This window comes from Falco peregrinus, chromosome 21, assembly GCF_023634155.1.
Source record: "Falco peregrinus isolate bFalPer1 chromosome 21, bFalPer1.pri, whole genome shotgun sequence".
Classification (NCBI taxonomy): Eukaryota; Metazoa; Chordata; class Aves; order Falconiformes; family Falconidae; genus Falco; species Falco peregrinus.
This window is the reverse complement of record NC_073742.1, coordinates 2,291,144-2,318,116: the sequence shown is the minus strand read 5'-3', so window position 1 is coordinate 2,318,116 and position 26,973 is coordinate 2,291,144. Positions and strand designations below refer to the sequence as shown.

Below are 26,973 nucleotides of genomic sequence, written 5' to 3'. Positions count from 1 at the left end.
GAAGCGGAAATAGCGTTGGAGGGGTACGGCAGCATGGCGGCGCCCAGGGATGCTGGGCAACATGGCGGCGCCCAGGGAGCTGTACGGAAAGAGGGGTAGCGGTGAGTGCTGGTAACGGGGGGGGGCATAGGGAGGATCGGGGGGGGTGCTGGCAATGGGGTAGGGGAGTTGTGGGGGACAGGGAAGGCCTTGGGGGACTGGTAGTGGGGTAGGGGGGCTGTGGGGGACGGGGCAGGCCTTGGGGGACTGGCACTGCGGCAGAGAATTAAGGAAATAAAGTGATTTTATGTTCCTACGTGCTTTAAAATCCAGGCATGCGAGAAAATTGCCTATAAAATACAACTCTACAAGTACAAACACCCTGGGGGGAATACTTTGGCTAGGTAACACCGGTGATAAAAAGCCCTCCACCACTGGTTCTCATGGCCCCCTCAGCCTGGCATCTTAAGTTTCAGCCCAGACATTCCTAACTGGTGTCGTTCAGAGGCCTGAAATGCTAAAGCTGCAGGCGCTTCAGCTCTTCATGCCAAAGAAATGCCTCCTGGCACATCGCATGGATTGCCTTTGGAGGATTTGCTTATCAACGCCAGTGAGCAGTTTAGGAGCCTTTGCCAAGGTGCAGCTGGTGAACAACTTCAAAATGTCTTGGAGGTGCTGCTGACCTTCCTGGATGTACCGTTGTCGTGTTGCAAGGTTTCTCTTTTGGCAGAACCCTCGGGAGCACACTGGTTATTTTGTCTTCTCCAAATACCAGACCTCTGATGCCAAGAAAGAATGGCATCTCCTTCACCATGATCCCCTTTTCCCTTGCTCAGGTTTCCTGAGACAAGCACTGTCTGTTTCTTTACCCTGTGGCTGTATTTGTGGGTTTTTTTTCCTCTTGCAAATCCAGAGGATTTAGTCACTGGAGTTTGGTGTCAGGTCGTGGTCTCTTATCTTCAGCTTTAACCTTAACCCTCATCCTCTCCCATCCTCAGCATTGCCTGCACTTTTCACAGCTCGAAACCAGGGTGGCCGATGCGGCGATGCCCCGTTATTCCAGGGGGGAGCTCTCCTACATTTCCCTTCTTAGCATCATTGCAAGCCTTTTGCCATCAGCCTGTGGCCTTTGACGGGGTTTGGAGATCAAGGAGACCTCTCTGAATTTCACGTGTTGTTCATGTCTTCTTACCTCCTTCATTTTCAAGCTTTGGAAAAGAAGCTGCCAGCCTGCGTGTCTTGGCAGACAGAGCTCCCGGCAAAGATACTATGTCCTTAAGGTTCAAGAACTGGCTTTTACTTCTCCAAGCCTCTGAGCGGGGTGGGGTTTTTGTTTTAGTTTAGCGCATTTTCTCAGCATTTCTGGTGGGAAATACAACTTGGCAGAAGCCAAGCCCAGAATGCTCCTTCCTAGTTAGACATCTGCCCCAGTCTGTGTCGTAATACCATTGAAGTATCTTATTTCTCTTCGTTAACCATCCTGAGAGTTTAGGCAACTGACTCAGATCTGAGAGAGATCACATGAACAGCACCATCTAAAACTATTTTCTCTCTGTTGACTATTAAAAAGAAGTGCCGGGTGACTAATTCGGGGAGAGATCAACAATTTTAGATGTCTTTCACTAACTTCCTGCTGCTTTAAGCCAGTTAACTGGCAAAAATGAGTCTTCTAGGGATATATCTATGGGAGTGGTCTGTGTTTTAATGCTTATTTGTCTGGTTTAAGGAAAAATCATTGCAGAGCTTTTGTAAAAAAAAAAAAATTCAAATCTGTCTCTTGTAGCTGTGGGGAGCTGTGTCTTTGAAGCAAATGAGAGAGTATGGGGAGAGGCATTTGATGAGCTGGCTTTTTGTTTTCTTTTTTAAAATAACCCAAAGTGATGAGAAATCCTGGCCTCAGGAGAAGACTTGCTCTTGCTTGGTCCTGGTGAGCAGGAGCGACAGAAAGGAGGGAGAAACGTACAAGCTTATTTCAAGTCTCTTTTTATTTTAGGGCAATACAAACCAGAAATCAACCCTGTCTCCCTTCAGAGAGGGAAGATTTCTGCACAAACAGAAGCTCCTCAGGATCGCTGCGCATCCAAAATGCTCAGTGTTGTTCACACACTATCTCAAGATGCTGAACCCACAGGTCATTGCTCGCAGACCCAGCTACCACGTCCTCTAAAGAACCCATGTGAGGTGCTGGCACCTCTGGAGGGTGGCCAAGTGTGACCAGGTCACACCTCTGTTTCTATTCCTCTCCTGAAGGATCCCGTTCCTACATTGACTATATAGGGATTCACCACCCCCCGCTTCCATCTCGGCATTTAAACTGGCTAAAATTAGGCAGTGGAAAGGTCCCCTCCCCGCTGCTAGCACAGCTGTCGTACCCGCGACGGCTCTTCCAGCTCAGTGCAGACCCACAAAGCCTCCAGCGCGTCTGGGTTCCTGCTTCCCAGGGCACCACAGTCCCAGGACGAGCTTGGACCTGCCAAAATTTTTAGCACGGACAACCCCCACATACGCAACCATCGCAGCTCGTGTGCCCTGGGAGCAGAACAGCCCCAGTTAGGCCAACTTCAGCATTACAGAAAATCAACTGCAGGTCTCGGTAAGCCTTTTTTTCTTTCCACAAGCACCAGAGAGGCGGGGAAAACATAATTTGTGGGTATCCTATTCCTGGATAGGAAAGGCTGGGAGATGCCTTTAGAAAGCAGAAGAAACATGATATGTTTGTGATAGCTGGAAGGAGCCTAGAACGAAATGATTTTTTTTTTACTCCTATATGTGAATCTGACAATACTGAAAAACAGGAAAAGGATTAAAAGAATGAATTGTATTCAACTTTTTTTCCTCTTAGGAAAATATTGTACAGAAACGATTGGTGCCACTTTCCTTGCTCTGTTTATCCAGTTCTCCATAAATTTATGTCCTTATAACAGTGTTTTTCTAACTTAGCTCCTAATACCACCTGCAGTTTATGGAAGGTGTTAATATAGCACAGGAGAAGCATTCGATAATTTCCTTTCCGATACAATCCGATGCCTTTTCCCGCGCTGGTTTTGGACTGGTCCTTTTTGCCTTTCCACAGCTGCAGCTCAGTTCCTCCAGGAAGGCTTACTGTATTCAGCACATTGGATTATGAACATGAAAATGAAATTATAATGATATCCCTGGCCAGTATGAGTGATTTTGGGGAAGAAAAATTACATTATGCAGTCTGCCCTCTTTGGTGTATCAATAATGAGCAAGACAATGGCACAAAATCTGCATCCCTTCACTCAGCCTATGACATCTCCTGTGGCAATCTAATCCTTTTTTTGTTTTTTAATTAATAAGAATCAGTGCAAAACATTAGCGTGGACTAGAAATCACCACATCTACAGTGACAAGAAACAGAGCAGTAACACAACAGAGGAGAGAAGCTCTTAGTATAAAATTCAGTTCAAAACAGTTTCTGTGGTTTTGGCCAAAAGAGATGGTAACGCCAAGTTCTCCACATATGGGGCTGCCTATAGCAGTGATAAACGTCATTATCAAATAATATATGAGACAGAGAGGGGAAATGAAGCTCACGCTACTTCAGACAACTAAAGTTAGATGTTTTTAAGACTGAGCTATTTGCCCTGGACCCCTTCTGTGATCATTGGGGTGACAGATGCCAAGGGAGGTTCATCGCACCTACAGTAGATCCTTCTTTCCTACCATTCGCCCAGAAAATGTCTCAAGTCACGCAGTCTAATGACTGGGGGAAAATGAGAAATAGCCTCTGTGACTCCACACATTTCTCCCTTATTGTGTTTACTCACATGGGCAAAAATATTCCCGGATCAGCAGGTTTCCTTAGAAAACACTTTTTCCTTCATGCTGCATCACTGTGAAGGCCTGGGTTTCCCTGGACATGATGTTTCAACACTGTTCCCTCTTGTCCCATCAGGTTGCCAAAGCTCTTGAAGGAGGTTCCAGTTAGGAAGCAAACGTGATGATGGAGTCAGGTACGTGAGAACATCTTTATTAACAAAGCATGTGCCAAGTCCTGGCTCCTTTGGCACCCAAAACCCCAGCTTTGCCGTGCTTGAGTGTGTTCAGTCCATGCTCTGCTTGCTTTTGGGCTGGTTTGTGATTGTTTCCCAAAGCCAGCATTTCTAGTTCGATGCTCTTCCTGGCTGTCAATGGGTTGTGCTCATTCAAGAAAGCAATATTAATGTTTAGTCTCAGAGGGATGCAGCTAGGCTAGAGAGCCACTTCAGTTGTAACCAGTGCAGAAAAAAATTTACCCCTTCTTTTTCCCCTTTTCTTCTTTTTAAGGGAGAAGTAATGCAGATCTTGGTAAGTGATTTTCCTTCTGTCAAAACAAGTTTCATTAATATGCATCTGCTATGGCCTTTCTTAGCTGGATGTGTAGGCTTATTAATATTATCATATATTCTAGACCACATTAGATAAACTCATAACCAGTATAATTTTTTGAATGTTATGATCAAAAAAAAGTCAGTACATAATCATGTTTTAATACACCTCCTATAGTACAAACCAAAAATACCACCAAAGGACCCACTAGGGGCTAAATTCTCTCTCTGTCTCTCTTTTAGAAGGATGGAATGCAAAAATCAGTAAGTGTCATCTGTTTCTTTTTTCCTTCCCCTTCCTCCTGATGGTAAAACTTTGGTGCTTAAGGCTTGAACTAATATTAATTTATTTTAAGGGAAGTTAACAGAAGAATTTGGTAAGTCATTTTACCTTCCTTACTCATGCCTGAGTTTGAATGTGTGTGTTTCTGCAGCTGTAGCATTAGCCGTGACCAACATGTCTGTCTGTTATTTTTCTGTTCCATTTAGAAGAAAGCGACACAGAACTTGGTAAGTGGTGTTTTAGGCTTGTTCGGGTGTGGTTTTTTGCTGCTACTGAAGATGGAAAAAGTTATTTTGTATAGAGGATGGACTTATTGAAGCAGATGTGATTCTTCAGATCTGAAATTTATACCCAGATACAGTCAAGGCACACAATTTAAGAAGGGGCCCAAAACGCTCACGCAGTATAATCTATCCCTGTTACGCAAGGCATCCCACTTTGGAGGAGACACGCTGTCTCCCTGCAATCCAGCAGCATTCTCTAATCTCTTCTTCAGGCTCCTGGTCGCTTGTAGAAGCATGTCAGAGGTGGAGAGCTCTTATGACTGACCTGTATTTATTTCTCTCTTATTTTTAGAGGAATGTGACACAGAAAATGGTAAGTGTCTTTCTACAATTTAAAAATTATTCTAAATAATAGTGCCCCTCAAATCAGCCTCAATCACACATTGTTGGAATGAAATATTTTTTTACAATACATACTCTTTTTGTTTTTAAATAAATACTTTTCTCTGTATTTGGGAATTTTTCCTGTGATGCTCCATGAGTCATATTCCTTCCCCAAAGTGCTTTGGGCAGGGCTGCTGATAGAAAGTTGCAGTTTGTTTGTATTTTTTCATTTTGGCTTCATTGTGGAAGGTCTTAAAAGATAAAACTGATTGGCAGTGCCCATTATAAAGAGAATATGCCCAGACAGAGATGAGTAAGAACAAAATAAATAGATGGAAGTGATGCAAAATAACTTAAAGCCATTTCCCTTCTCTTTCTCTTCTTTTTTGGGGGGGATAAAATGCAGAAATAGGTAAGTATCGCTTTCTTATCTTTTGCAAATTGATTCCAATAAGGGAATTTCTTGTTTAACAAACCCTGCGTGAGTACCCAGGATGCCACATATATCTGCAATCCCATCAGCTCTGCTCTAGGGTCTCCCCTTGACCCTGTGTTGTTAGTTAATGCCAAATCTGTAAATGGCAAGCTGAAGGCCAGCCAGAGAACAGATTCAAGCAGTCCTTTAACATGCATCCTGGTTTATTTCTCTGTTTTTAAGGTGAACTTACAGCAGAAATTGGTAAGTCATGATTTACCTCCCATCAAATGTATTTCTGTATAGCTTTGGGTCATGTTTTAGCTGATTTGCCTTGGGTTTCTTCCCTTTCTCTTGCCTGTTTTTAAAAAAGCAGGAGATGTATTCATTTTTTACAAGAACTAATATTTTAAAACAAGAGATTTACAGAAAACAGGGGGCTTGCAGGTTGCTCTGGCTAGGAAGAGAATAAGTAATGAATAAATAAAAATAACTTTAAATAATGAAAATAAATATAACAATGAATAATAATAAAGAGAATAAAGGGAATTTCTAAGCCAAGCCATGTATGAGCATAGATGGTGTGCAGCCCTGCAACATAAGAGACAGCCGTGCTGGATTTGGGGCTGTTGAGATCCAGCATCTGCAGAATATAGGATTTAATCCCTCTCAAGATACTTAAATTTTGCAAAAATGCCTTTTCCAGTTCCAGTTGTCCCATCTTTCATGGTAGGTGTTGCAAATGGGGGAAATGTGTCAAGTGTTGGATGCAGGATAGCTTTATTTTCTGAGCAAGTGAGGGTGAAATCAGGTATGGTACATCCCTGGTGCCAAGAGGTCCTTGTGAAAACCAATATTTATTTTTCTCTTGTTTCCTTTTTTGTTTTCTTTCAGACAATCTGACTGGGGAGCTTGGTAAGTGGCTTCCTTCCTTTTTGTCTTTATTTCACTGTGGGATTTAGGGGGAAGAGGTGGTTATTCCCCCCTCAAAAGGCACATACATCCAATCTGGGCTAGAAATAAAGTCAATGAATTAAAGAAAAAAGTTTATTTTCAAATTATAATCACCAGTAAAAACACAATTTGGAGGCAGAGAATGATGTGAGGTTCACAAGCGTGATGGAGAACGGGCAAGCACTTGTTGACCATAAATGTTTTCTCTTTATTTTTTTCTTTTAGAGGAACGTGACAGAAGAATTAGTAAGTGTCATTTTCCTTTTCTGGTAGAAGTAAAAGCCTTGGACAATGCCAGATCGCCCTGAGGGCGCTTGTGTGTTTCAGATCCAGTTATTAAATTGTTTTTGGAATATGTGGGAGGTTTGGGGTTTGCACCAAGCTGCAGAATTTGAAGCTCAAACCACGTTATCAGCTAGGTGATGTTCATGGAGAAATAAAGGTTCATTTAAAGCTAATATTCATTTATTTCTTTTTATTTAAGGCAAGCTTACATCAGACCTTGGTAAGAAGTTTTATTTCCTTAAAATGGAAATTATCCGTAATTATGCAACAGTGCTGGCTATAAAAAAAAATAAATTAAAAATAGAACATTTTGAGGTTTTGTGAGTTTTTAAGAATGGATGGCTTATGGGGGATTTCTTCCTTAACAAACCTTATTTTTAAAATATTATAGGGGAAGGTGGAATAAAATTTCCATCAGGTTTACATTTTATGGTGTGAAGGCAAAGCGCTGCAGGAGGGGATCGGGTGCAGGAGGAGTTGCTTTGCATTTCTCTGTATTTATTGATTATTTCATGTTTTTTAGGTGAATGCGATGCAAAAATCAGTAAGTAAATTCCTCTTTGGATGGGTGCTGAGGAGCATACGTGCCTGCTGTTTTGTCTTTGAAAATGGGAGCAGAGAGGGAGTTTCCTGCTGAAAACCTTAGAGTTTTTTTCTAGATCGAATAACATTCACAACAAAGTGTAATTTCAAAGTATAATCATCAGTATAGAGGCAGTATTGGGCGGGAAAAACCCAACATTTCTGATCTGAGCACTCTAGGGATGCTGTAGAGCCATGCAGAGGAAAGAAGGAGAAATTTAATAATCATTTTTCTGGTTGTTTTTTTTTTCTCCTCTCCTTTTCTTTCCAGAGGAACGTGATAGAAAAATTAGTAAGTGTCATTCTTCATTGTGCTTTTGGGGTAAAAATTCCTTGTTTTGGGGGAGGAGAAGCCTCTCTGATGCCCTGTCCTTGAAAAGTGGCAAATAAAACGTTTTTCCCCCAAGCTGCGGCCTGGGCTTGTGCATTTCCTGCAGAGAAAAACCACCCAAATAAACACAAATATTATTTTTTCTCTTTGCAGCCAAGCTTGCAGCAGAAACACGTAAGTCCTTTTTCTTGCTTTTCAAAACCAAACCAATGGGTTTGGGGCTTTAGAAACCTCTTTTCTAGGGTAAATTTTTGTCGCTTCACTTCAATTAATACCTCTCTTCCCGCCCCCCCCCCCCCCCCCCCCCCCCCCCCCCCCTTACTTTAAAAGGTAGACTCACTGCACTGCTTGGTAAGTCTGATTTTTGTACAGAACCTTCTGTGAAGTTTGTTGTAATTAAATCTTTGCATGATTTTATGCAATTACGTTGGAGGAACCTCTAGAGGTCCTAGGTCCAGCCTCCTGGTGCTCACCAGGGCTCCTGGCAGGGTAAGACCACATTCCTTGGGGACAACCTCAGCTGGACATCTCCAGTTTCTCCCCAACCTGGGCTGTGTGTTTCTGTTGTTCCTTAAAAAATGTGAACTCAACATGCAGATTTTTGTTTGTTTGTTTGTTTGTTTAAATAAAGTATAATTAGAAAAGTGAGCAAAATCAGTTTTGCAGCAGAAACTTTTTGAGTTTTGGCTTCAGGACCTATTGTCCTGGGGAAGAGGACAAAAAACCCAACAAACAACAAAACAAATGCTGACTTTTCTTCTTTTTCTTTATTTTTTTCATTCAGGGGACCGCGACTCAAGGCTTCGTAAGTAGTGTTCTCCTGACACATAAAATCTTGGTCTAAAAGTGGATCTTCCTCAGTGGGCTGGTGTGTTTCCAAAAGTGTCTTTCATCCTGGGCACCCATTTTCTCCTTTTTCCTGCATTTCTGAATTCAACACCTTATATCTCTCCTAAATATATGTATTGTCCAAATTGGTGGTTTCCCCTATTATATTATATAATAAAATTCCTTACATTCACTACTAAAATACATATGAATTTTGTTATACTACTATAGTACACATTATATTATTTTATAAAACACTGTGTAAGCTTAAACTGGAGAATTATTTACATTGTGTCCAGGGAGGAGAGAGAAACATCTCTTTTAAAATAAACTTATATTTCTCTCTTTTTAGGGAAGCTCACTGCAGAACTTGGTAAGTAAATTTCTTTCCTGTATTAGAGGGAAGAAGGGGGAAAGGGTAGCCAGAGGCACTGAAAACTGATTGATATCTATTTTTTTCTATTATTATTGTTTTTAGCAAAATGTGATACAACGATTAGTAAGTGGCATTTCCTCTTCATACACCTCAGGATGGTTTGGTTGGCATTTCAGCATTGAAGGCATGCAAGAATTTCTTAATTAAACTAAATGTGGGTTGTGGGAAGAAATGATCCCTTGGTTTGCCAGGGTTGGGGGAGCCTGAAGCCAAAGTTCAAGGGGAAAAAGGAAAATATAATGGGCAGGAAAACTGCCATAGGAAGAACTGGGATGGGTTGGAGACGTGAAGGTTTGATTTGTGTTGCGGTGTTTGGGAAATCTAACGGGAACAAATGTTATTTTCTGCTTTAAGGATTATTTACAGTAGAGCTTGGTGAGTCCATTTTCTTTCTTCTGCATTTTTTAATGAATTATTTTTAATTATTAAATTTTTGATAACTATTAAATTGCAAATAAATCATTAGATTGTATTTTTAAAATGCAATTATAGAAGCAAAACTCAGAAGTTGTTTCTGCCTGTTTCCCTGGTGAAAACCAGTGTCTTAAAGGTAGTAGAGAAGTTTTAAACCCCAAAATAATTAGAAACAAGAATAAGATGGGCTACATGGGCTTACTTCGTATTCCAAACTATGCAGACAGGTAAAGATGTGAAAGGCAGAAACCATGAGAAATAACACACACTTGTGGGTTTTTTTCACTCATTTTTAGGAGAGCGGCACACAAAAATAGGTAGGTTTTCTGTTCCTCTGCCCTGAAAATCTCTGAATTAATTTCTGGGGAGGAAATCTGACTCAGAAATCACCATCCATTCCATTTTTTGCTGGAAAATTAAAAAGCTAACTTCCCTCCCTTCTTTTTTTCAGGTGAACTTACTGCAGACATCGGTAAGTCATTTTTCATGTTAATCTCGATTGAGGTGGAAATGATACATGCAGACAGGAACTGAGCGATGCAATAATCATTTATTTCTGTTTATTTTCAGGGGACTGCAACAGAAAACTTCGTAAGTGCCTTTTTTAAATCCTGAGAATTAACCCAAGAATTTTGTCATCTGTTCTGTCATTGAGAAATGTCGCAAAATTCCTGTTTTGTTGTGTTTTTCTTTATTTTAAGGAATGCATGCAGCAGAACTTGGTAAGGAATTTCTCTGTTTTGCTCAAAATGATTTTTTTTACAGTTATCTCTGAATAGCTGAAGTTTTTAAGGGGATAATGACTATTTTGTTCAAGGTTAGCAGCATGTATGCGAAAGCTAAGATATAATATATATTGTAATATGATAGATTCCATGATAGATTCCACAATACATTAAATATATAATATATATTTCACAAAATACAACTTCCAAGCAATTATAGATAGTATAACAGCTCCAGAATGAACCCTAGGCAGAGCTTGACTTCAACACTTGTAGAATGCAACTACATGCTAATTTATTTTTATTTCTTTACCATTTTTAGAGGAACGGGATGTGAAAATCAGTAAGTATCCCCCTGCTTTGCAAGCCATGCAGCCAGGCTTGATGTTTGCTATTTTTATGGATGAGCTCATAGGCAATACAAGATGTAACTGCCCAGCAGGAAGGGAATAAATATAAAATACTGACTGCAGAAAGCAACAATCAGATCTGCAGAGCAGAAAAACCCAAGAGCCAATCAATACTTGCTTTTTTTCCTAGATATGGCATTTTCTTTCCTCCTGTAAAAAAACACATTTGGATGCTTATTGCATCATATTTGGATTTGTGGGATTGCTTGAGCCTATTTTTCTGCTGCAAATACTAATTTCACCAAGGCTAGAGGCACTTTTAAACAGCAGGTGGTAATGGAAATAAAATAAAGACCCAAAGATGTTGCACTGATAATATAGGGATATGATGTGAAGACAAAATCAGTGATTCTGTTATTTATTCCCTTTTTATTTTTCTTTTTAGGGGAAAATGAAGCAGAGATAAGTAAGTGTCATTTTTCCATACCCCACAGTATGGGGAGTCTCTTGCTTAACCCAAATGCTGAACAAGCTGTTGATTTAAAATCCTGCATACAGAATAGAAAAGGATTCTCCCTGCAGAAATTCCCCTAGAAACCCATATATAAGAGTGAAGAAAGCAAGAATTTGGGGCTTTAATGGTCCAAGCTGTTTCAGTTCCTTGCTGAAGAGTAAAAGTGAATGGAAGGGGGGGGGGAATAAAAATTACGGTTTTTCCATGACCGTGTCATGGGATGGGGTTGGGGCTACACGTGGGACCCCAAATTCTGCCGCTGTCAGATTGCCTTCGGGCTCAGCTGAGGAACAACTCCACTATGTCCGAGACCTTTTTAATCTATATTATATAAAAATCATATTTATATTTTATAGAATATATTTGTATTGCTGTTTATATTATTATTTCTATACTATAAATATAGTGTTTCTGTTATAAATGTATGGTTCTCACAATATATTTTTATATTTTTTTTATATATATATACATACACAATAATACTTTTATATTACAAATTGTATAATATGTATAATTCTGGTGTTAAAAAGTTCTGCTTGGAAGTAATACATGTTTTTCTGCTTAAAGGGCGCCTTACTGAGCTGCTTGGTGAGTGGATTCCCTGTCAATAAATCCAGCATGTAGGCAGCACAGCTGGTGCCCTGGGTTATTTGGTTGCACCCCTTTTTTGACGTACTGCTACGCTCAAAAGCAGCTATAATTTATTAAAATGTAATTTGGAAAAAATAACAGCTAGGAAATACAAGATGGTGGGAGTCAGGGCTTTAAGAAAGGTGCTTTAGCAAAATCCCACAGGAAAAAATGGTGAAATAATTTCTATTTTCTGTTTGCAGAGGACCGGGATTCGGAAGTTCGTAAGTCTATTTGTGCACCTTGGAGAAGTGAATCCTCCAAGGGAAGCAGGATCCCCTAAAACAAGTTGTGCTGGTGCTCACTTTCACCAAAGAAGTATGTTCAATTTAATTACTAATTAAAAAAAAAAAATATATATATATATTTGGAGAAAACACTCCGTGAAATACATTGGGTGTTAGAGGAAAATGTCCTGGAGATCTGATTCTCTGTCCTGAATCACTGTAAGAGTTTCTATTTGTTTTTCACTTGCAAGACTCTTATCTCGGAAATTTTTTTTCTTGCCCTTCCATGGAGTGATACGCACAAGTCTCCCCCCACAAATGTCCTGGATGCTAAAAGAAAAAGAGAAACACTTGTAGTTGCATGTGTGGAACCAGTACTTTGGTTTTGTTTTGGTTTGGTTTAGGCTTTTTTTTGCTAAACTGGGTGACTTTCTTCTGCAGAGCTCCTATGTAGTGAAAATCTAATATTGAAGCGAAAAAGTGTTTTATTTCTATATTTGTTATTCACTTCTATTCCTTTTTTTGTTTTATTTTTAGGAAAACAGGATGCTGTCATTAGTAAGTGTCATTCTTATTTTCTGAGAAATGTAATCTCTTGGGGGTCATAAGCAGGATGATGTTGCTGCTGTGGTTTTGGCTTAGTATTTTAGTCAAAATACTGTAAATTAATCAAATTGTTTAAAAAAAAATAATTAAGCATAAAGTATCTGCCCATCTTAGAGGATCTGAGTACCTTGAGTACCCATCAAGTCTCTCTCATATCTTTGGGAAGGAAAAGCCCTGATTAAAACAAATTTTATTTTCTCCTTTTTAAGGAAAATTGACGACAAGGCTTGGTAAGCTACTTTTATTCCTTTTGCAAAACTGATCTGGGGTTTTGGTGGTTTTTTTTGTTTTTTCCCAGAATTCTGGTTAACTGGTTGTATATAGTTTTTGAGATAACTGTAGAAGCAGACGGAAAAAGGACTAGTGCAGGTGACTTCTAAAATAATAACAGATAACAGTAAGGCACAGAAAAAAAAAATAGCAATGGAATAGAAATGAGCTTGTATCCAAATACAAAAAAATCTGGGGTACAATAGGTGTTCCACCTTTTTCTTTTTCTTTTTTCTTTTTCTTAGAGGAATTCAATGACCAGGAAGCTGGTAAGTGATGTTTTCCTTCCCTTCTCAAAAAATTTAGAAAGTTCAAGGGAGTTTGTAATTATGTATTTTAAAATTTATTAATATTTATAATATTTATTATGTATGTATGTTATATATATTTTAAAAGTATGTGTGTATTTATGTATATACACACACATGCATATATAAGTTTCGAGACTAAAATCTAATGTAGTTATGGGACTGAAGCAAAAACTGTAGGAGTCATGATTATTGTGGTTTTTTTAAATGCCTACTAAGTGTTAGGACATAAAAGGCTCGAAGGAAGGTGCGTGTCCAGGGCTGGTGATGCCAAATTCATTCGTCTCATTCCTTTTGCAGATGAATCTTCTGAGGAGCTTGGTAAACCTTTGTTTTCCTTTTAATTTGATAAAAAAGGGATGGATCAGGTTTTGGGTTATAAATCTTGTTACATGCATGTTAGGTTGGTGTGGCTGGACTATTTTCTCTTTATAAAAAAATAAATGGGGTGTGTTTAATTCGAAATGAGTTTGCAACTTAGTAATAAATGGAAATAATATTTGTCAGAAGGATGCAGCTTAAAGGATAGAGGCTAGTAAAAGTTCTGAATTTTTTTCTTCTCTTCGCCCCCCCTTTTCTGCCTTTTTTTTCCTCCTTTCTTTTCCTTTTCCCTTTCTTTCTCTCTTCCCTAACTCCCCTGCTCTGCCCCACCCCCCTCCCCGCAGGGGAGAGTGCTCTGGAAAGGGGTAAGCATTGTTTTCCTTCCTGCCAAGGCAGAAAAACCTTTTGATTTGAAGAAATCCCCCTTCAGTGTGCCACTGTGACAATTTTTTATTTTTCTCTTTTAAGATGAACTCAACAAAGAACTTGGTAAGTCACTTCCTTCCTTTGCCAACACCAAATACCCAACATTTCAATTTTTCTGTTGAATTTTGTTGAGTTTGGTCAGAAGCTTTGTAGTCTGTTGTCACAACAAATAAATGAGGCAAACGTCAGCAAAATTAGCTACTGAAAATTTAAAAAAGAAACTGATTTTACTTCATCATCAGAAGCAGTTTTTTGCATTTCTCCATGTTTTAACTGCAGAAGTGGAGGAAATTTGGGTCTTCTAATAATGAAGGAGATGGATAATAGTAGAGATGGAGAAAATATGTGGGGAATAAACAGATCCTGATGGAAATCTATGTTTTTCTCTCTCTTAAGATGAAGTCGCTGAAGGACTTGATACGTGGGGTTTTTGGTTGGTTTTTTTTTTTGCTTTTTAACCTTTAACAAAAGCTTTTCTAAAGCTTTCTGAAGTTTTATTGTTGCCCAGATACTAACTTTAACACAACAAGAAAATAGAGGCTTGGATAGAGGGTAATGAGTGCCCACAGGCAATGTAATTTCATATAATAAACAACTAACAAAAAAATCCATTTGGGAGAAGTCCTATCTCTGATACAATATCAGCAGATACTTTTAAATTATTTTAATCTTGGTTTTTCCTTCCTTTTTTTAGGGGAACGTGACAGAAAAATAGGTGAGTTTTGTTCTCATTTTCCAGGTCCTTTTGGGCATATTTTGGGTGCTCTGGTGCTCTTCTCAGAGTGGAGGAGTGGTGGCTGTGTTATCCCAGTCCCCAGAAGAGCTCAGGGAGTGGCTTTTCCACCCATAAATACCAAATTTCCCTACAGTTCTTTGAATACTGGGAGAGTTCATGAGATTTCTGTTGAGATCTCGTATTTTTTCAGCCCTCCTGAGGTACCAGTCGAGCAAAGAAATCCTAATTTTTTCATTTATTTCCTTCCTTTAAGAGGAAATCACTGAAGAGCTTGGTAAGTAATTTCTTTCCTTTCCCCCCTCATTTATTTCCGCCCCCCTTCTTACTCTTCTACATACTTTTTAAGTTTTGTCTTTTCTTCTTTATCTCAGTTTAGTGGGGAAAAAATCATGGGCAAAGTGAAAAAAAAAAAATAGTAATAACCAACAGTAAAGCTTACTGGGAAATTGTCAAGTTGCAATCTGTAGGTGATGCAAAGTGACAAAAGCCTATGGAGGACACTTCTGGGATATTGAAATTTAAAGATATTTTTCCTTCTTTTTTTTTTTTTTTTCCTTTTTCAGCGGAACGGACTGCACAGATTGGTAAGCATTTTTTTCTCTCTGAGCCTTCTGACTTTCATAGGATGGGAAAGCATGTAGAGGTGCAAATATTTCTCAGAAATAGAGGTCATCTTATTTAAGATGAGATAAAAAGCCTGTTCCAAAACTTCACGTCCTTGGATGCTACTTGTTTGCTTCTCTCTGTTCTCCCTGGGCAGCCCAGATGCCCTTCTGTATTACATTTTGGATAATAAGGAGCTGTTTTGGTTTGGTTTTCTGTTGCCAAGGTCTCTCTTCAAATCAGTGATGCTTAACTCCACTGAGAGCAATTAAAATTAAAAATCTACACATGTGTTCTTGAAAAGAAATGTAGAAACCCCCAATGAACCCTTAAGTGTGTCTCTATAAGGGTAAAAAAATACTCATAATTAAACCCAGTTTTCCTTTCACTCTTTCTAGATGAACTCAATACAGAGCTGGGTAAGTCCTTTTAAAAAAATAAAATGTGTGTGAATATCTTGTTTCTATTTAGTTTGAGGTTTGGTTGTGATCTTTGCTGTAAGATTCGGAAAGTCAAATAGGGGATGAGTTAATCTATACAAAATCTGAGGCAAAATGGATATTACAATTATAATTCTCTATATGGAATGGAAAAATATCAGATTTATCTCTAGATGATGAACGCACACAGAGAAGGGGGAGTACTTAGGAATAACTTTTTTTTTCCACTTTCCTTTCTATTTTTCCTTTCTTAGGAGAACGTGATACCAAAATTGGTATGTGTCCACCTCCTTCCTGAATCCCATGGAACTTGGTACATGGAATCACAACTTTTGTTTTAATTATTATAATGAAAATCAGTTGGTTTTGGTTGTGGTTTTTTTTTTTTTCCTTTTAAGATGAACTGTCTGCAGAAATTGGTAAGTGTTTTTTCTTTACTTCCAGCAAAACAAATATACAAAGTTTATGGTCTGTATTTTGGTTTTATTTTTTATATGAAAGGAAAAAATAGATTATAACAACTTTGATATTCTTTTTTTCTTCTTTTCCTTTATCTAGAAAAACGCAATAGAAAAATTGGTGAGTATCAAACTTCTTCCCGAGACATGAACTTTGTCTGTTTGTAATATCAGTAAGATCCACCTTGGTGTGAACTGGGATGGAAATCCTTTCTTTTTTTTCTCTTTTCAGATGAACTCACTGCAGAGCTTGGTAAGTCACTTTAATTGCAAGAAAGAAAGATATAAAAGTCTTATGTTTGTCTCCTAGATATACGTATGTATTTATTAAGCCTTTTTCTGAGCTACTTTGGGAGTTTTATGGAAACTTGGTCTAAAGAGGATGAAGTATAAAAGATACATGCATTATAATTTTTTATATATACATGCACACAAATATATAGTAAATTATATGTATTGTATGTTATATATAGCAATTGTATATATCTGTTTTATATTTTAATATATTATATATGTGTATATCTACGTATTTCAAAATATTTTTAATAAGTATTTAATATCATAATAATAATCAGTGCTAACAATAATAATCACTAGGCACAGAAATACATATTTTTTGCTTTGGGAGCCAAGAAAGTCTTAGCAAGCTGTAACACAAAAAGGAAGAGAAATGTGCACTAACCATTTCTATCATTTCTCTTTTCAGAGGAATACAAAGCAAAAATGCGTGAGTGTTCTTCTCCTCACCTTCTGGAGCAGTAAAGCACCTATGAGCTTTTAGGGGTCTTTTGGAATAGGTGGGCTGTGAGATTTTTGTCTCTTTAACCCCCATGGGCTTCAGCATCACAGAGATCACCCGCAAAAGGTGAAAATATTGGTCATGATTTCCCAGAGCACCCATGCACCTTCCTCCCCATGCAAAGTATACAAGCGATGCCCTCTAATTGGAGCAGAAATTCCTGTATGACCTGTTAGAGCTTTTTTTTCTGTGTGGTGACCTCCCTGTTAGTTTTAAGCATCTGTGTTTTTTTCCTGAGGTTTAATCTGAATTATTTAAGTTATTTATCGCATCATTTGTTTATTAGGTTAACATTTTATCTGGTCAAGTTACAGACACAAGTCTCAAGGAGGTCTTATTTTGCAACAGTTGAATTTCATGCTAGAAAAAAACCAAAACACTTTTTTGGGGGAAGAAAGGAAATTAAAAAGTTAGCATGAACTGGAGGCATCTTTGGAATAAAAAAACCCCTCATTAAAATGGCTTTTAAATTTTTAATTATTTTTTTTTAAGGAAAATGCATCAAAGAGCACAGTAAGTGCATTTTTCTCCCTTCTACAAATACCCCTTTGGCTTTTGGATTTAAGTTTACGTCATTGCTAATATTTTTTTATTATTATTGTGCATTTTTAGGGAAAGAGGAAGAAAAAATGGGTAAGTAATTTAGAGAAAGATGAAGGAAAAAAATTGGTAAGTAATTTTGTATGCTGGTTTGCTGAATTGTGTCGTGTCTATGCGTAGTGAAAGCTCCATACCAAGTTATTGAGCCTTGAACTACAGAATGACAAAACACCCTTATTAGATTTCCAAGAGTATCAGTCCCCAGGCAAAAGGAGTGTTAAATAAATTTAATTCTCATTCTCACCCTCTTTTTCTTCTTCCACAGCAAGTGTGACACTGGACCCAGAGACAGCACACCCCCGCCTCATCCTCTCCAAGGACCAGAAGAGCGTGAGATGGGAATACATGCTGCAGGAGTCTCCCGACAGCCCTGAGCGGTTTGACGCCGATCCTTGTGTGCTGGGTTGCGAAGCCTTCACCTCTGGAAGACACTACTGGGTGGTGGATCTAGCTGAGGGACAGTACTGCGCGGTTGGGGTTAGCAAAGAGTCTCTGCGGAGGAAGGGACCCATCAACTTTAATCCCGAGGAAGGGATCTGGGCAGTGCAGCAATGGGGATTTAAGAACCGTGCCCTCACTTCTCCTCCAACCCTCCTTAACCTGCCACGGGTCCCCAGAAAGATCCGGATCTCTCTTGACTACGAATGGGGAGAGGTGGCATTTTTTGATGTGGAGAACAAAATACCAATCTTCACCTTTCCTTCGGCTTCCTTTGCTGGGGAGCGGATCCGGCCGTGGTTCTGGGTGGAGCTGGGCTCACTGTCTCTGGTCCGATGACCCTTGCATGCCTCCTTGCACAGAGAGCTCAGCACTGGTGGTGAGCAGGTGGCTTGAGGGGCAGGAGGAGCGGTGGAAGCACATTACTCCATCCAGACACCAACAGCTAGGTGGTAAACTGCAGCAGGGTAGAGACCAGAATAGAAACACTCTCGGGAAGAGCAGCATCTCGTTCGCCCCCATTCCCAATCGAGTGCCTTAGCCATCATCGTGCAAAGGAAAGACAGCCCATCCTGAGTGTCCTTAACATTAGGTGGCAGAAGGTCTGCCCAGCCTCAGCCCTTGGCTCGGTTGTCTCATGGTTGCAGTTCCAGTGTAGAAGAACATCAAATGACCTGCAGAGAGACCTAGGTTCCTCCTTCATCTGATGGAAAGAGGTGGGCACCAGCGTATGTCACTGTTCATGCTGCCTGCATCACCTGAGTGGGAGCGCAGGCTCCCACCAGCGTTTTCTTCTCATCAGATGGTGGTTGATGTGTAGATTTCAATCATTTGCACCACTTGGATAGCAGGCAGATGGAAAGAAACATTTTTCATGGGCAACTCATCCAGACATAGACATCAAAATAGGACAGGCAAATCATGCTTTCTGTGTGCCTATCTCTCATCACCAACTGTTGGAGGACTCTACACTTGGAAGAGATTAAAAAACTCCCCTTTGCCCAACCTGCATACAAATTCAGGCCCTTTTCCCTTGGCCAGAGAAAGAATGTGGCAAACCCTCCATGACTGTCCACAGAGCTCCCAAGCACCTGGTCAATGCACCAACAGCTCCACAGGTGAAGATACTCCAGCCACCGTGCTGCTGGTCAAAGTATTGGTGCCATAATCCTTTATACTGGAGCTGCGTGCAGCCAGGTCCTTTGGCAGGACTAAATTTGACTCAAATCTGGCCTGGGCAGATGATCTTTTTCCAGATGTGTTAGCCAGAGTCCATGAGTTTTGCTCAGCCTTTGGGAGAAGAGATAAGCCTGGATTCAAGACCAAGCTGGCATGATGCCCTTGGGTGAAAATTGAGGTGACAAACATCCAGACCATATGGATTAAAGGTTTGAAGAGGCTAACACCAGCAAGGAGCTCTGCATCATGTTGCCATAAAGCTTCCAGTGAGGGTACTGGGAGCTCTAAATAGATTAATGGAGGGGATCACGCCAGTGCTTGAGATCAGCATGGGGCCAGCCATGCTGGAAGGTGGGTGATTAACGACATCACTGAAGCTGCTCGAGGGGATGGACACCATGGTCTTCACCTTTCACGACATCTCACTGCGCTTTAATAGCATTGGTGAATTCCTCTTTCATCCCTGCTTGCTCTTAGCCACCTGTAAAGCCTTAAATCTTGTCTTTTGCCCCACCATGGGATGGACAGCTGGTAGTTTCCAGCTGACAATAAACCACTTGAGACTCTTACAGAGTATTTGATTTCTTTTTCCAGCCAGGTCATTCAACATGGGGTCATCCTGGCCCTTTCAGATCTCTCCTTGCAGCATCTTGCCCCACTTTCCCTCATTTTTAGGAGAGTTAGTTGAGGTGGATCCCAGTGTGTGATCCCACTGGGGAGGGATGCTATCATCTCCCACCCATGAGCAATGGTTGGAGCATCTCAGGGTCTCAGCCCTGTGATTTTAAGGTTTTCTTCCTGCAGTTTATTGGACCAGAAACCTTTGTTACTGCCCTTGTAACCCGTATTTGTGGTGGCACTGGTGCAGGGTAGGCAGGAGAAGACCCAAGCAGGGGGAAGAGGGAGGAAAGGGACAGATTATTCATGTTCGAGGGCCTCAAGATGATACCAGCTAAGAAAGCACGTTTGCTGTAGCAGTTCAAAGTACCATTCCTTCTGTCAGCAGACAGAAATTGCAGGGGGAAATATATAATAATATATTAATTTTTTTTAATCCTCTTTTTTAAGTACCTATCAAGGTGGGAAGCACCACAGACAAGAAACTGCCCTTCCTCCATGTTGGAAATCACCACCAGTGACTTTGAAGCACAAGTTTATAAAGCTGTTTTTGCTATAATTAAAAGTAGTGATCAGGAAGGTGTTCCTGTGCTGCTTTTAACCCATGAAAGAGGCTGGACGGAAGATGAGAAAGCTGCCCAGCTCTTTATTTAAAGCAATTGGATGACCACTGTGCTTATTTTTTGCCCTGGTGATGGCCAAGGCAGGTCATGAACCCCTGGGAAGTATCTGTGCTGGCATGAGCCCTGTGTTGCATGGTGGGAGATGCCCCATCTTGCCCAGTAGCCAAAAAATAATTTATCCTATACTATAGCTGAAAACGAGAAAGTATTTTCAACCCAAGCTTTATCTTATATTGAAAAATCCCAGTTCAGGACACTAATCTGCAGCAGGATGTAAATGAGCCTGTCCCTGGCAGGGAGACACCAGGCAGCACATTCCTCTGCATGTTTCCTTAAATAGGGCTGGTATTTTCTCTCTGTCTTCCATGTGATCCAACTTCAAGTTCAAACAGCCCCGGGGTGGCTGGAGAAGGAGCCCTGTGGACTGAATTACCCAACTCTTAAAAAAAGCCTGCAGGGACCCTGTGCTGCTGCCTAATGGGTAAGTGCCTCTTTGGGGACAGTCGGGGGACATCCTGGCACTGCAGAGATGTTTTTCCAAGTGTAAAGATGAAGGGCTATTAAATTTGGGGTTGCTGTGGTCTGTCCTTGAAATGCAAGTTGTCAAGGGGGAGTCGTGTTGTGGAGCCTGCTTCAGGAATGTTTTTAGGTTCTGCATCTCCTGTGTTAATTGATTAAAATTGGTTCCAAATAAAAGGAAAGCAGCAAGAAGAGACAAGAGCTGCCTTCCAGCACAGTTTCTGAACACATCTGCAACATTGGAGGGTTTCTGCGTTGGCCCTTAAGCTTTGGTCCATGCTTTGAAGGGTGGGAAGCAGATGTGGGGGGATGTCAGGTCATGTACCAGCAAGGGAGCAGGTTACAGCCTGAGCTTTGGGGACAAAATGTCAGTTCCTACCAGGTGGGAAGGTTGGCTCCGTCTCCTTTGGCCATCCCAGGAGTGGAGATGCCAACCTGAGGTGGCAGTGCCCATAATGTAGACTTGAACGTAGGCAAGACAAACCTTGATGCCTAAGAGATGGGTGTTAAAGTCCAAGGCTGGCTAGACGGCAACTCATCCCTTCCTAAAATTAACATCTAAAAGAGATTAGAGGTCTCCTCCACTGCTCCTCCTTCCTCCACCCATGCTGAGACCTTTTATGTCTTCACTCCACTGCAGGCAGCAAGGGGAAGAGGAAGCAGGGAGACTGGAGAACGTGTTGCCATGGCTTCTGGTTCATCTAGAGCAAGGGAAGGGGGAAAAGAAAGCACTCACCACACTGTCCTACAGCATTGGCTGGATGGTGGCCATCTGGGCTGTGACCCCACCAGCTGCAGAGGAAGCACAGCCCAATCCCAGCTGCAGCAAGGAAGGCTTGGAGATGCCCAGGCAGCCAGCCACCGAAGCCGGCTCAGGAAAGGAAATTTCCAGCCGAAACAGCATTTGGAGCATTTAGCGGAGAAGCTGAAGCTCTTGGGTTTGGAAGGAGGCAGGGAGGAGAAGGAGCAACTCTGTGTGTGGAGCAAGAGGACAGTCACCTTCAAGGGTGATGCAAAAGCATCTGGCTCCAGCTGTGATGGACCAAGGGCTCATGGAGGTCCCACTACAGCCTGTGTAGAGGAATCTACCCAGGAGGACAGGGTCAGATCCATGACTGAGCTTGCATTAGTCCTTTTCTCAATTTTTTTTCTAACCACCTGAAGGGCTGCTCTGGTTTCTTTGAGCTTCTCAGGATCATGGGCTTCAAGCCAGCTTTGAAGTTCTCTTAGCTGGGGTTTTCTTTGTTCATGAAAATAAATAAATGGAAATAATTGGGGAGAGCTAAATAAAAACAACATGTAACTCCTTTTGGCTAAAAATATGAAAATATTAATTTTGAGACTAAACCCTTTGCCCCAAATCAGTCAACAGGTATTTTCCAATTTATTTCATATGAGAATGAAGCTGGCTGCTCTGTCCTCCTGCATTTGCTCCATCCTCATGCCCATGCTGCATTTTTTTTTTCCCCCAAATTGGGGGAGGAATATTTCTAATCATCCCTCAGCCCTTCCCCACTCCCCCCTGAATACCCTTCCAAATAATTTTTCTTCTTCCAGGACCAAATACGCAGTGACCTGGAGAAGCTCAAGAAACAAAGGAAAGAGATTTTGGAATGGAAAACAAGTGGAGAGAGGCGATGCCAGGACTATTTGGTAAGTAGCTGTTGCCATCACCCAGAAAAAATATAAAAGTGTTGGACCAGTGTGGTCCATGCTGTTGTCTTTCCATGTTCTGCAGACACAGACAGAGGTCGAGAGGCAGAAGATTGTGTCTGAATTTCGGCAGCTGCGCCGGTTTCTGAAGGACCAAGAGCTTGTCTTCCTGGCTCGGTTGGGAGAGCTGGACAGAGAGATGATGAGAAGGCAGGAGGAAGAGGAGACCAAGATGTCTGGTGAGATTGCTCTCCTTGATGTCCTGATCTGCGAGATGGAGAAGAAGCTTGAGCAACCTGTGAGCAGATTCCTGCAGGTCAGGTGTTCTACCAGGCAAGATGGAAGAGGGTCCCATGTCGCCTTGGCTGGAGTCTTCCCCCAATTTTGGAACAGGAGGCTGAGGCTATTTCTCTCTCTCTTTTTCTATTCCAGAATGCCCGAAGCACTGTGGACAGGTACGTGTTCTTCAAGGGTTGGGGGCCGGGGGGGAAAGGGGGGGAGGAGGGCTCACAGGCAGCATCCCCATGGTTTCTACAACAGAGATGGAAATTTTGGCTGTTCAGGCAGGGCTTGAAGTGAGGCTTGGAGAGGTATGGAGACAAGAAGGTGCCTTGAACCCCAGTGTGGGGATGCCACAAGAAGAAGCACCCTAAGACTGCAGGTCTTCTTGGCCATTAAGGCATCAGGGACCACGTGTCCTCCTGTACAGAGCGGGTTGGCATCTCTGAGCCTGGGACAGAGGGGACAGCCAGCTCATCCACCATCCCCAAATTGCCTGGGGGGCAGGGGTTGGAGGAATGGTCCCAGCATCTCCTGCCATTACAAGTCCCATATCTAAGGGGAAAAGGTTTGCATCCAGGTGGGAGATGGGCAGTGCCCGGAGGATGACTGAGACCTTCTTGGACCTGGAAAGGACGCTCCATGTTATTTCTCGACAAAACTCTGTCCTCAGAGAGACGCTGGGGAGATTTCAAGGTACGGTGGAGCATGGCTGGGCTGATGGGGGTTATGCCCCCATTATGGGAAGGGGCAGCTCTACGTGCTGCTGTCTTTCCTTTCTTCCCAGGAAAAACATGGCAGGGGCATGAGTGAGCAGAATTACCAGCCAGAGAGCATGATGTCCAACCTTTGTTCTTTATCTTCCTAGACATTTTGCCATCTGAACTGGAGAAAGAGCAAGGACCATCTCCAGGAGGAGATGGAAAAGGTGAGGCTCTTTGGAGGAGCAGCTGCAAGGGAAGGCTCCAGCAAAGTCAGTTTTAACCCAAATAGTGTTTAAAATGGTTGGGAAATGATGAGCTGAGCTTGCTTTGGGGTTCCTGAATGTACAAAGGAGCTCTGCCCAGTTCTCCAGCATGAGGCAAGGCTTTCCCAAGCAGGAAGATGTAGAGACATCTCTGCTCCCAAGCTCAAGACACAGGCAGACATGTGATGCTGGGGCTTGTCCCAGCCCAGAGCAGGGCTTTTTTTGGGGGGTGATGTCCTCCAACACCACTTTCTTCTCCATCCCCGATAGTGTTTGTGACTCTGGACCCTGACACTGCAAACGCCCAGCTTGTCCTCTCCCGGGACCGGCGGGGGGTGAGATGGACAGATGCAGGGCAGGATCTGCCCACCACCCCGCAGCGATTTGACATCTCCTCCTGTGTACTGGGCTGTCAAGGCTTCACCATGGGGAGACACTGCTGGGAGGTGGAGGTGGCCGGAGGCAGGACCTGGGCACTGGGGGTGGCCCAACGTTCTGTGTCCAGGAAGGGTTGGCTTGAGTTTCAACCAGAGAAGGGAATCTGGGTAATGGGGCGCTGTGGGAGTCAGTACCGCGTCTTCACTTCCCCCATCACCACTTTCCCTGCCACTGGGAAAACTGGGAGGGTGTGGGTGACTCTGGACTGTGGAGAGGGGAAAGTGGCATTTTACCTCGCCAAGCATGAGCCCCCCATCTTTACCTTTCAACAAGTCTCATTTGGTGGGGAGAGCATCTTCCCTTTCTTCTGGGTGGGGAGAGGCTCCCATCTCCGTCTCTGCCCATGAGCTTTCCCTGCCCTCACCCCCAGTCCAGCTGTTCTTCTGCTCATTGTGCACCTTTTTCCTTTTCTATGATGTTGCAAAAGAATCTCTTCCACCAGAATGCACTAAAAAAAAAAAAAAAAAAAAAAAGCAATTTTCTTTCCTTTTTTAATGTTGTCCAGCAGCTCCTGGGGCTGTGGGAAGGGTTCAATAATGGTTTGTAAGCAAATGTGGGGTCTGGCCACTGTGGTTCCTGGGGCCTTTTTCGTCCTGACTCCTTGCTGCCTGTAACAGGGGGTTTGCAGCAGGGTGGGAGCAGGAGCCTGGGGGCGCTCAGAACTCGGGCACACCTCTGCCTTCATTCTGGAGAGCCCTAAACTTTGCCAGCACCATGCGTCCCCTGGGATGCCCCTGCTCCCTGAGCATCCCTCTAGACCACACAGTTCCTTTCTGACCAACACCGATTTTATTTTTATTTTTTAATTTTATTTCTATAATCCCCTTCCTAACCGGCTGCTGGGATGCTGCTGGGGCCGGGAGTGGCCGAGCCCAGAGGGACGCGGGAAGGGGTGGGGGACGCGCAAGAAGGAGCTGGGGCTGCGCAAAGCGAGCGGAAAACGAAACCCGGGTAAGAGGCGGAGGATGCTCTGGGCTGGGTACGGGACATCATGCCCCACCCCCCGGGGCTGGGTACCGGCTCCCCGACAGCCCTCGCGGGAGAGATAGGGTTGCCCTGGTCCCCCTCCTCAGGTCTGGCTGCGGCCCCCACTGGTACTCAGACCTTGCTATAGCTCCAGCCCCCCGCCCCCCGCCCCCCTTCTACTGGGGGGGGCGCCCCCGGTGCGCCCCGTCCCGCGCCCCTTCTGTCGGGAACGGCGCCTCCTGCCGGAGGCCGGGGCGCTGGAGACAGCCCCACCCCCCACCCCGCGGGTGACAGGGAGTGTGGGGGGGGTGTCCCCCTCCCTCCCCAAAGCCCCTGGCTGTGGCACGGCGGCCAGGGACGCCGCCAGCTCCTCTCCGACCTCCAGGAACCGTAACGAACCTCTGAGTTGTACGGGGTCACCCACACGGACATCCTCATTCCTTCCTTCCTCTTTCCTTCCTCCTTCCTTTCTTCCTCCTTCCTCCCTCCTGTTTTCCTCCTTTCCTTTCTTCCTCTTTTCTTCCTCCTTTCCTTTCTTCCTCCTTCTTTCTTCTCTCCTTCCTCCTTTCTCTCCTTTTCTTGCTTTGTCCCCCAGGACCGACAGGCTGCCACATTCTGTTACAGACCACCCTGAAGCACCCAGACAAGCCCCCACCCAGGGGACGGACTGGCTGCAGGTGTGGAAGGTCATTCAGCATCAGATCCTGCCTAGTTAAATGCTGGAAGTCATGTGTGGGATGCAGATGTATAGGATACCCAAAAGCACACACGTTCAAATGTACGAAGAACCTTTTGTAGGTGTGTTTGCACCTATGAAAGCTGGGAAAATCATTCAATAAAAATTATACCCTGCCAAAAATGAGCTGGTCTGCACACAAGCGGAGCTATTAAATACCTCAGAGGTAGGTCACCGAGGAAGCGGAGTTGCTAATTGCCATGTGTAGAGCAGTTGGGCTCACAAAGTGCAGTGGGTTTTGTACAACCTGTGTGGATTTCATACGGAAATAAGCCAGATGACCTGTGGAAAACCAGCTCTTTTTGGTGGTCTTCATCACATTCCTCACAATGGTTTGGCCAGTTGATGCATCTCCTCTTGCATCTGAACCCCTCTGAGTGATGCTGGTAGGGAGCTGGATTTGAGGTGAACTAACAAAAGACAGGGGAAAAAACCCAAGAAACCACAATCTGCAGCCTACGTGTGACTCAGGAGCTGCAGAGCTGGAAAAAACCGTGTGTGTTTCCTGTTTTTTCACTGCAGGAAGCCTCAGGCAGGCAGCACCCTCACCATGGTCCGAGGTGCAAGTGTGATGCAGGAGGAAATGAAACACACAGGCTCGTGCCTGTGCTCCTTAGGCTGTTGTAGCTCTTGCTGTATCAGAAATGTCTTGGAAAGACCTTTTTTGGTTGAAAACCAGGATAATGAATGGTGGGGACCTCCTAAGCAGGCGTAGCCCCAGCATCTCCCTAGGGAAGGAGCAGTCCTGGTATGTCCAGATGCTGCGACCCCCCCTGCGAGGGTTAGAGGAGGAGGCATTTGCTATGGGCCAGGCAGGAGGACAACCACACCATCCAAGGGCAAGAACAAAGACCTCTGGGAACATTTGAGGTTGCACCATGCAGCTGTTTGTTATTTTCCTCTAGATTCCCCCCCAAAAAATTCCCAGAAAGCACAAAAGAAGGTTATTTCCTCCAGTACAGATCCTTGCCTTTCTGCGGGTGTGTGTTGTCTTGCATCGCTGAGCATCTCAAAGATAGAAGGGTTTTCACAGCATGGGCGAGACCACATCTGGGCACTGGGTCCAGTTTGGGGCTCTGCAGTGCAGGGAACCCTGTG

General features: G+C 42.9%; 2 protein-coding genes across 24 annotated transcripts; both read left to right on the top strand.

Moving 5' to 3' along the window:
* Window positions 1–19: 19 nt before the first annotated feature.
* On the top strand, window positions 20–19,645 carry LOC106112285 (tripartite motif-containing protein 10). 23 transcript variants are annotated; one of them, XM_055792509.1, is made up of 45 exons: window positions 20–101; window positions 1,973–3,956; window positions 4,270–4,290; window positions 4,554–4,574; window positions 4,667–4,687; window positions 4,800–4,820; window positions 5,170–5,196; window positions 5,860–5,880; window positions 6,511–6,531; window positions 6,796–6,816; window positions 7,055–7,075; window positions 7,379–7,399; window positions 7,709–7,729; window positions 7,922–7,942; window positions 8,099–8,119; window positions 8,553–8,573; window positions 8,949–8,969; window positions 9,075–9,095; window positions 9,387–9,407; window positions 9,743–9,763; window positions 9,898–9,918; window positions 10,017–10,037; window positions 10,148–10,168; window positions 10,494–10,514; window positions 10,967–10,987; window positions 11,603–11,623; window positions 11,869–11,889; window positions 12,430–12,450; window positions 12,708–12,728; window positions 13,014–13,037; window positions 13,377–13,397; window positions 13,742–13,762; window positions 13,866–13,886; window positions 14,518–14,538; window positions 14,813–14,833; window positions 15,123–15,143; window positions 15,561–15,581; window positions 15,857–15,877; window positions 16,001–16,021; window positions 16,161–16,181; window positions 16,293–16,313; window positions 16,767–16,787; window positions 17,352–17,372; window positions 17,472–17,492; window positions 17,725–19,645. In XM_055792509.1, the coding sequence occupies exons 2-45, from the start codon at window positions 3,944–3,946 to the stop codon at window positions 18,234–18,236; spliced, it is 1,416 nt and encodes a 471-aa protein (XP_055648484.1). In that variant the 5' UTR covers window positions 20–101; window positions 1,973–3,943; the 3' UTR covers window positions 18,237–19,645. The 23 variants fall into 23 exon arrangements, with proteins under 23 accessions (XP_055648484.1, XP_055648485.1, XP_055648506.1 ...); XM_055792510.1 differs by having other exon boundaries at window positions 22–101; window positions 3,899–3,956; XM_055792508.1 differs by lacking the exon at window positions 20–101 and adding an exon at window positions 233–1,259.
* A 130-nt stretch (window positions 19,646–19,775) lies between these two features.
* On the top strand, window positions 19,776–25,311 carry LOC106112284 (E3 ubiquitin-protein ligase TRIM7-like). The gene is made up of 8 exons (XM_013296563.3): window positions 19,776–20,798; window positions 21,477–21,938; window positions 22,394–22,489; window positions 22,575–22,805; window positions 22,922–22,944; window positions 23,349–23,464; window positions 23,637–23,696; window positions 24,006–25,311. The coding sequence occupies exons 2-8, from the start codon at window positions 21,522–21,524 to the stop codon at window positions 24,518–24,520; spliced, it is 1,458 nt and encodes a 485-aa protein (XP_013152017.1). The 5' UTR covers window positions 19,776–20,798; window positions 21,477–21,521; the 3' UTR covers window positions 24,521–25,311.
* Window positions 25,312–26,973: the final 1,662 nt, after the last annotated feature.

Coding starts and splice junctions, on each gene's coding strand:
- LOC106112285 (XM_055792509.1), top strand. Junction 4,291..4,553: donor GAGAAGTAATGCAGATCTTG/GTAAGTGATTTT, acceptor TCTCTCTTTTAG/AAGGATGGAATGCAAAAATC. Junction 9,919..10,016: donor TGAACTTACTGCAGACATCG/GTAAGTCATTTT, acceptor GTTTATTTTCAG/GGGACTGCAACAGAAAACTT.
- LOC106112284 (XM_013296563.3), top strand. CDS start 21,522: ATGGCTTCTGGTTCATCTAGAGCAAGGGAAGGGGGAAAAGAAAGCACT. Junction 22,490..22,574: donor GGCGATGCCAGGACTATTTG/GTAAGTAGCTGT, acceptor CATGTTCTGCAG/ACACAGACAGAGGTCGAGAG. Junction 22,945..23,348: donor GCCCGAAGCACTGTGGACAG/GTACGTGTTCTT, acceptor GTTTGCATCCAG/GTGGGAGATGGGCAGTGCCC.